This window comes from Leucopleurus acutus (assembly GCF_964270905.1).
Source record: "Leucopleurus acutus genome assembly, chromosome: 3".
Lineage (NCBI taxonomy): Eukaryota > Metazoa > Chordata > Mammalia > Artiodactyla > Delphinidae > Leucopleurus > Leucopleurus acutus.
In genome coordinates this window covers 53,697,128-53,706,856 of record NC_139145.1, presented here as the reverse complement: position 1 = coordinate 53,706,856, position 9,729 = coordinate 53,697,128, and the positions used below count along the sequence as shown (strand labels likewise).

General features: G+C 36.6%; 1 protein-coding gene across 1 annotated transcript in view; it reads right to left on the bottom strand.

Moving 5' to 3' along the window:
* Nucleotides 1-5,039: 5,039 nt before the first annotated feature.
* Nucleotides 5,040-9,729, bottom strand: part of LARS1 (leucyl-tRNA synthetase 1) — a 68,916-nt gene continuing 64,226 nt past the window's right edge. The window contains exon 32 of the mRNA XM_082835981.1: nt 5,040-9,085. Within this exon, the coding sequence (XP_082692107.1) occupies nt 8,880-9,085 (206 nt within the window). The 3' untranslated portion in view covers nt 5,040-8,879. The remainder of the gene's footprint in view (nt 9,086-9,729) is intronic.

Sequence of the window (9,729 nt, the reverse complement as noted above, 5' to 3'; positions counted from 1 at the left end):
AGTGTTTGAAACACTATTAATAAGCACTCAATTAAGTTGTTGAATAAATGTGCTATATATGAAAATTCAAGTTTGTAAGAATAACAGAAATTAAGTGATTACTAGCTTTGCAAAAAGATTTACAATAAGATTCCTTTGAAGAATGAGCAACCATTGCACATGTAAGCTGATTCCATATTTTAAAATTTCATTTGTGCCAACTTTTCTAATCAAACATCTATCGTATGAAGTGACCAATCCACATGCCACACAGCTCTTTCACCTAAAAATAAATGAAAAAGAGAAAGAAGAAAAAGAAATGTTCTTCTTTACAGAAGAATGACAACTATTTATGGAAAAGAAATGGTAACTGAAACCCAGTCCCCTGAAACAGAGTCCCCTGATGAGTTTATGATTAACCACTCTATCCAAAACTTTCTCTTTCTTGTCCAGCCCCTCTGCCCCTCAGGACTGAGTAGTATCAAAGAAAAGGGGAGACTGAAGTCGAGCAGGACCTTGCAGGGCCCTCTCAGGTACAAAAGTCCCTCCATGTTCCCTGTTTCTTATTTGTAGAAAATGGCTTTAGTCTCCTAGGCCTTCCCCCTAAGTTCTAAAGGGCTAAGACTAAGGCAATTACTAATTAGGGAAGTGATGGAATGCAAAAGTAAAGGAAAAGCAAATAGTTCAGCAATAAAACAGAGGCCGAGCTCCTCCTAAAGGGATATATACACAATCTGATGCATATCTTCGAGTGGTTCTGCAGAAACTAAGACCCCCAACCTGGAAGAAGATGGTGACGATCTGCTGACCATAAGCACAGAAACCTCAGACTAGCTGGAACCAGAAAGTTGATGATTAAGATTCCCAAAACATTAGCCTGTTACCTCACCACCAACCAATCAGAAGAAAGTCCAGGAGCTACAACCCTCACCCCAAATGTTGCCTTTAAAAACTCGTACTTGAAAGCCATCAGGGAGTTACGGTCTTTTGAGCACGAGCTGCCTGTCCATTATCCTTGCTTGGCACCCCGCAAATAAATGCTGCACTTTCCTTCACCACAACCCAGGGTCAGTAGCTTGGCTTTGCTGTGCAGCAGGTAAGCAAACCCAAGTCTGGTTTGGTAATAATTTTTGCATTAGAAAATCACCATTTTGCACAGTTTCCAACATAATTTATTCAGGAAAGGATCGGGGGTAATAAAACCATTAGGTAAAAAATTGGGAACAGGACATTTGCAAGGTGCTAAAACATCCTCTACAGACTTCTAACTGTAAAAGAAATAACGGATCTTAACTCTGGAGAAATACTCAAAATGTATCTTTACAATGGAAAGTCCTGAGAGTGCTTTTTTAAAATGTATCTTTACAACAAAAACTCTGAAAGTGATTAAAAATATGTATCTTTATAATGGAAAGTTCTGCAAGTGATCAAAACGTATCTTTAAAAGGAAGAGTTTGAGAAATTATCAAATTTAGCATCACTAAGAGTGGGACAAACTGATATTACGTATCTCTTGATATGGTACAACAGGAAGTAATGTTTAACCTAAATCTCTTTGTCTGTAGACCATGCTGTCCAACAGAAATAAAATGCGAGTCACATATGCAATTTAAAATTTTCCAGAAGCTACTTTTTAAAAAGAAACCGATGAAATTAACTTTAATATATTTTATTTAATCTAATTTATTCAAAATATTATTTCAGCATGTAATCAACATAAAATTGAGGTATTTTACATTCTCTTTGTCATAATAAGTCTTTATTCTACACTTTTACAGCACACGTCAATGCAGACTACTCACATTTCAAGTCCTCTACAGACACATGTGGTTAAGTGGCTAAATTATTGGGACAGCACAGCTCTAGACCTAACTCCAGTATAAGAAAAACAAGGGGTACAACAAAACACCACTTAGTCCTCCAAAGTGAAAATGCAGTTAACTACTCCTTTGTCACATTCCTTAAGCCCTTAGGAGTAAGGACCGTGTCCTATCCTGTTTGTTTTTCATGTGTGTGTGTGGGGGGCGGGGGGGGGTTCCCTACCTTATAATCAATTAAGCTTTAAGGATAGCAGTGAGCAGTTAGAAAACTTAATTGATGCTGTAAGTCTTGGGTGGCATCTAAGTATTTTCTAATACAGATATGAAGTTATGTCCAAAGATATTAAGGAGAGAAAATAGCATAACAAAGTATCAGCTAACACTGAGAACTTACCTGAGCCAGGCACGTATCTAGTAAATAGTCATCAGAATGACTAAGTGAATGAATTTTTCAAGTGAAAAACAGAAAGACAAAACTACTACAAACTATAACAGACATGAAGGAATGTATCATCTCATTCCCACCTAAAAATTTGCAGTGACTCTCTAGGTAATTAAATCAACTTCGAATTTCTGCCTGGAATCCAAGAATTGTTATAATAAGGCCCAATTTACTTACCTGTTTCCAATTTCTCTCTCATTCCTCCAAGATAAACATTCCATTCCCAGCATTATCTCCCAAACAAGCCATGCATTTGCTTTCACCTCCTAGCCCTTATCCACACCTGGTTCTAAAAGCTTGGAATGCGGCCCTGCTCTCCTAGCTGCTGCTCCAATCCTAATCATCCTTCACAGCGCACCTCATCTGTGAAGTCTTATCTGACTCAAGTCCATAGAAACTTCTCCCTCTTCTGACCTAACAGCCCTGACATTGCTGGCCTTGGTCAAATACATTCTTGTTTCCCATGCATGCATTCCTTGTTTAATAAGTATGCTGCAATGGACTGGAGCTATGGAAGCCAGGGCTCTGACACATCTCTGCCACTGATGTATAGGATTTGGACAGGTCACTTGTCCTCTCTAGACCTGTTTCTTCACGTGGCCTCTTTGCTACCCCTTCAGCACACCAGCTACACGCCCCTGCCTCAGAGCTTTTACACGTGCTGTACCCTCTGCCTAATATGCTTTTTTACCCAGATTATCTGCTAACAAAACTATATATGCATTTACCCTTGGACCTACAAGCCAACTTCCATAAATTTAAGATACACTTCCACAAATACAAAACCACATATCCACAAGGTTACTCACTATATAATTCTATACAGGTTCTATAAAATATCAGAAACTTAGAAACACCTAAATGCCCATCCATAGGAAACTAATTGAATGAGTTATGGTACACCTTTACAAAAGTATAACACAGAGGAGAGAAGAGGAGGGACAGAAGGGGGCAAGGGAGGAAAAGGAGAAGGACAAAGAAAGACATCTCCATGACCTAAAGTAAAAAAATAAAAATATACATATATTTATCAAAGAATAAATTTAACTTAAAAAAGCAAGGTATAAAATAATTATCTATAACATCTACTTTTTACATGAGAAAGGAGGAAGTAAAGTACATATAAATAAATATTTGCTTTATTTTACAAAGAGACACAGGAAAGATAATCTAGAAACTAGCAAAATGGTTAGCTATAGAACATGGGAATGTGGTGCCAGAGAGTAAAAATTCTCTGAATGGATGTAGTTTTGACTTTCAAACAGTGTAAGTACTTTACTTTTTCAAAAACTAAATAAAAAGGGGAAAAACCCACAAAATTGAGTAAGAGAAACAAATGACTTTATATTAAAACCACAAATGAAAAGGAGTTCATTCAAGTAACATTTAAACACAGTGCTTTGACTATTTCCCTTAGTGAGAAACACCTTAAAGACACAAAGAACTGCAAATTTGTTTTTCAAAAAATATATATTGAACTCTACTTAGTAAATTTGTTGTTCATAGTAGCACTGCATTGGCAAGTCTGAAGTTATTAACAGAGCAAATCAGTAAATATACTGAGGTTCTTGGGAACCAGAATTTTCACTGTGTGAGAAGAAAGATACAGATATTTTCAGGGAAAATGCAAGAAAGAATTGTGGTATAAGATAAAATTATGATTTTTATATATACATATTTCTTAGCTCTGCCTGTTGGAAAAGCCTAAAAAAAACCCCACAATTTAGTAGCAATGAGCACACAAAACACCCAGATCTTGCTTTCTTAATACCATTCTCCATTAAAATGAAGCAGAGGTCCTTGGAGAAAAAACTGATTCCTGTTCTGGGGACAGGAAAATACAAGGTGAACAGGAAACTGCTTGTGCCATTAAGCAAAGAAATGTTCCAAGACTGATAGGGAGATAGCAAAAGCACACAGGAACTAGCTTGAACGGGGCTCCCACTGGATAACTCCAGAAAATCTGAGCAGTCAAAAGTATAACAATGGTAACAGATCATAGCATATATTAAAAAAAGAACCCATCAGTCCATAGTGGTTTGTAAAGAATGGTGAAAGGCAAAAAATGGAAGCAAAGGGGAAACCTCTTCTTTACAGAAGAATGATACCTAATACATGTAGAAGAAATGATAAAATTAAGAACTCACCCTATTACAACTACCCGTGTAGTTACTGGCAGAAAGATGATCGATGAATGCTACCATTTCCTGAAAGTTTGCTGGTAAACAGGATATTCACATAAATTTTAAAATATCACCTTACAGGCTACTTACTAATTACAAAAGGGAAAGATTGCTTTTTCAATGGAGAAATCTGAAGATACTACTTTAACCAAGTGATCAAACTTAGTATCATCAGTAATGGGAACACACCAACAATATATGAATCTGACAATCATCAATACATGATGCAGTGGGAAATATCACCCTGTAGTAGTCTTGCCAAGATTTTAAAATCTGAATCCAACCATGAGAAAACAGACAAATCCAGATTGTGAGGCAAACTTACTAGCAACTGGCATGGAGTCATCAAAAATGTTACTGTGATGAAAGACCGAAAAAGAAAAGCTGAGAAACTGTTCTAGTGTGAGGGAGATCAAGAGACATGACCACAAAATGTAATGCTTAATCTCTGAATAGACCCTGAAAAAAAAACCCTAATATTATTGCTAAACTACACTGGGCATATAAAATATATGCCCAATGTTACATTTCTTGGGCAAGATATATATATATATATATATATATATATATATATATATATATATATATATTTATTATACAAGATAATGTCCTAGTTCTTAGGGGTTACATGCTAAAGTATTGAAAGGTAAATTGTCATGGTGTCTGCAACTTACTGTTAAATGGTTCAAAATTTTTAAAAACTATATTCTAAATGCAAGGCAGTATCGTGGATAGGATCCTGTAATAGCAAAAAGACATTAGCGGAAAAACTGGTGGGACTTCCCTGGTGGCGCAGTGGTTAAGAATCTGCCTGCCAATGCAGGGGACACGGATTCTATCCCTGGTCTGGGAAGATCTCACATGCCACAGAGCAACTAAGCCCATGCACCACAACTACTGAAGCCCGCGCCCTAGAGCACGCGTGTCACAAGTACTGAAGCCTGCGCGCCTAGAGCCCGCGCTCTGCAGCAAGAGAAGCCACTGCAATGAGAAGCCCGCGCACTGCAACAAAGAGTAGCCCCCGCCAGCTGCAACTAGAGAAAGCCTGCGTGCAGCAACGAAGATCCAACACAGCCAAAGATAAACATTTATAAAAATACAGGTATATTAAAAAAAAAGAAAAACTGGTGAAATCCTAATGAAGCCTTTAGTTAATGGCAGCGTACCAGTATTAATTAGTTTTGACAACTGAACCAAGGTTACATAAAATAACATTAGGGGAAACTGAGTGAAGGGTGTACCAGAACTCTCCATACATTAGATGCAACTTTTCTAAAAAGCTAAAACTATTCCAAAATAAAAAGTTCATTTTTTAAAATGTATGTTTCAAGAGAAAGCAAATGGAGCAAAATGTTAATAACTGGTAAATCTCAGTTGACAGGTATATGGATGTTTACTAGCCAATTATTTTAACTTTTCTGTAGGTTTAAAATTTGTCAAAATGTGAAAAGAAAATAAAGTGACAGAAGGTTAAAAGCAAAAGAATGGAAAAAGATATTCTACCTGAACACTAACCAAAAGAAGACTGATGTTATTATACTAATGTTAGACAAAGTAGCCTTTAGGAAAAAATAAAGGAAAACTTCCTAATTAGAAAAGTTCAATTTACCAGAAAGACAGCAGAATCTAAATTTATATGCACCTAATCACACAGCATCAAAATTTATAAAACAAAAACTGTCTGAACTAGAAGGAGAAATATGTATATCCAGGGTCATGAGAGATTTCAGTACGTCTCCAAAACAAAGAGTACACCAAGAAAACAAAACAGTAGGATACAGATTTGAACAATTCAATCTGCAAGTATGACCTAATGCACGTATGTAGAATTCCACAACTGCAGAATAAACATTCTTTAAAAGCTCACATGGAACATATATAAAGAATGTTCAAACACTGGGCGATAAGCTTGTCTTTACGGGAGGAGGCGTAAGGCAGGCTTCCAAGGTGCTGGCATTGTGATATTCCTTGACACGGTGGTGATTACATAGGTTTTTGCTTTGTTGATAAATTCTGTTTCATAGTTCATTTTTTGTATGTATTTTATATATTTGTGTGTATATTATGTATTTCTTATTGTTGTTCAGTTTATGTGCATTACATTTTACAACTTAAAAAGAGTTAGAATCCTTTAGGAAGGTAACCATCTCCCATAAAACAATAAGCCCAATGCAGCTTACTTTTCCTTCAGCATTTCAACTAGTTGCTGTTTTTTGCTTCACACCTGATGAAGTAATAGGCTTATGCTTAGAGGCTTCCTTATACAAAACTTATATATCTTTAAACATAAAAAATATATTCAGCCCAGCAAGACATTTATTCTTAAGAGAGACACATAGGAATTGAGACTGAGGGAACAGAGAATCCATGAATCCCAACCCACACTTAATCCAAGGAAGTATAGGTTAATAGGCTCATTTAATAAAATAGGCACAATCACTTACAATAGTAAAATTATTTTCCTTTCACCTTTCTTTTTTTTGGCCAAGTTCATTTCATTTAATTTGCCTAAGTTAAACATTAAGTAGGCTTTAGGCCCCAGGAAGGATTACTTTGATGTTGGGAATAACTAAGGCTATGCAGATTGAGGGAGCAGAAAAGAATCTAATGGAGGGCAAACAAAACAGCTGCCCCAGAAGAACCAAACAAATGACATGATTATGGCCCATAGTAATCTTAATATAATCTTTATATCTTAATCCTGATATAGTAGTAGTAGTAATAGAAGGAGTATTCAGTAACATTTACTGAAGGCTCATCATCATCATCATCATCATCAGTAACATTTCTAAAGGTCTACCACCTGCCAGGCACTATGCTATATATAAGATTTTCCTAGATTGTTTCATCTAAACATCTCACAATAAGCCCAGAAAGTAGGTAAATTACTAGTTCCATTTTACAGATGAAGAAATAGGCTGAGTAACTGGCCAAAACCACCCAAGTAGCAAGTGGAAGAAATGGAAATCTAACATAGCTAGCCTGACTTCAGAGAATGTAACCTTATCCACTCTGCTATACAGCCTGTTCCTAGCAGATAAACAATGATTTGCACTTAATGATCTCTAAGGAATATTTCAGTTCTAACGTTCTATGATTTGCTTTAATGAGTCTATAATAGAGCATTCAACTAGGCCCAGTAATCTCAAACTGTATAAAGCAAAATAAGGAAGCTCAATAAAATCTCTTTACATGACCTGAAAAGTTAGAATTCAGGTTCCTTAGGATTATCAGAGTTGGACTTTCCCCATATTAAACCCTTCAAGAAATGGAAATGTTTTTCTTGTCTGTCAATCAATACCTAATATTTTTTCCTCATATGAAAACAAATGGCACAGACAATATCAAATGACATTCCAGAAAGAATAAGAGAATTTGCAATGCTGTTGGCTTGATCCTTTTTGTTTTGGTTTTTGTTTTATTTATTTATTTATTTTTGGCTGCATTAGGTCTTCGTTGCTGGGTGCGGGCTTCCTCTCTAGTTGCGGCAAGCGGCGGCTACTCTTTGTTGCAGTGCTGCTCAGGCTTCTCGCTGCAGTGGCTTCTCTTTATTGTGGAGCACAGGCTCTAGGCACATGGGCTTCAGCAGTTGTGGGACATGGGCTCAGTAGCTGTGGCGCATGGGTTTAGTTGCTCCGCGGCATGTGGGATCTTCCCAGACCAGAGTTCGAACCCGTGTCCCCTGCACTGGCAGGCGGATTCTTAATCACTGTGCCACCAGGGAAGTTCCCGTTGGCTTGATCTTTAAACACAACTGGACTCAAGACAAATCTGATAGATGCAGATTTCTGGGGGAAATCCTAAATCCTAAAATTTCACCTAAATTTAGTGAAAATCAAATAAACTGTTTATAAACTATTGATATTAGCCTTGAAAAAATATTATTGGTGGTTAATTGAATACATTAAAGCTAAAAAAATTCTTATAAACATAAGACCTATTTGTTCTTTATACAAAATACTGAGTGATCATAATCAAGTCAAAATATTCTCATTTGTTCTTTTAAAATCATCATGAGAGTTCTTTCTAAAAAGCAAAACTAGCTGCCTAATTTACTCTTTTAGAAGAAAAACAGCTAACTCCACAATGTATATAATATAACAAGTTGTTAGATACTCCTTAGCCTCATAAATAATATGAAGTATACCTCATACAAGAAGCATACTGACACTTCTGTAATAATCTGAAATACTAGAAGCTTCTGGGAAATGGAAATAATTTGTTAAAAAACAAAGTATGGTACAACTACTTCTCTTTGAGGCCTCTATAAGGAAAAAAAATTTATTAGGTCCAGGAATCCAAGAAAACTTGGTGTATTTACAAGTACATGCAGAATTTGATGGTTAGAAATGAAATCTATTTAGGTCCAGCCTAAGATTCTCATAGCCCATCTATAGGCACAATCATAGTAGCAATATCCCCAGAAACCAGGATAAATCTCCAATGTGCCTGAATTTAATGAACCAGATAGATCATTGTATCACCAATATCTGCCCATAGCCCATTTTCAGTAAGATGAATTTTCTTGCTCGTGAGGTCCACGTGGAAAACAGCATGCTCAGAAATGGGGGTCTTCTCAGCGTGCTCTTTTCCCAGGACGGGAACTCGCCGAGGCCCCAACAGTGGATCATCAAATCTCATCAGTTTCACTTTGGAAAGGTCTACAGCAAAAGAAAGTATCAATATGAACATTTAATTACAGTCACTGACTCAAACCCATGCCTGAGCCTGATAATTCACACTGGTTGTTATATCTAAAACAATATTTTCATCAGATTACTAAACAGGACCCGATGTCAGAAAGCAAAGCTGAATCTAACAAATCTTCATCTCCTGTCAACTTTTACCCAGATCAAAGACCAGCAGAGATTCCGGATAACACATCTCCTGAATTACAAACCAAGGGGAGGGATTGATTCTATTTTTGAGTATTATCCTATATGGTCTCTCAAATCACTTTTAATACACTTCAGTTAACCATTTTTCAGAATATTAAAAAGCCTAAAACTTATTTATCTTGCTTGTCTTGCTTCCTGGAATACTTAAAAGTTCAAGAATTGTGGATTTTGGGGAAAGATAATTTTGGAAAAAGAATTACTACTCTAAGAAATAGCGTTACCAGTTTCTTGTTTTGCTCAAAGGATGAAAGTGTATTAACAAGCTGATGAGAGACAAGGAAAGAAGGGGAATGGCTGGGGGAAAGGGCACAGGTTTTAGAATTTTGAGCTTTTGGATGAGTTCCAACCCTCCCTTGCTTGAGATTTTCCTGATCTGCTCTTATGCAAGCTGATAAGATGGCTCCTGG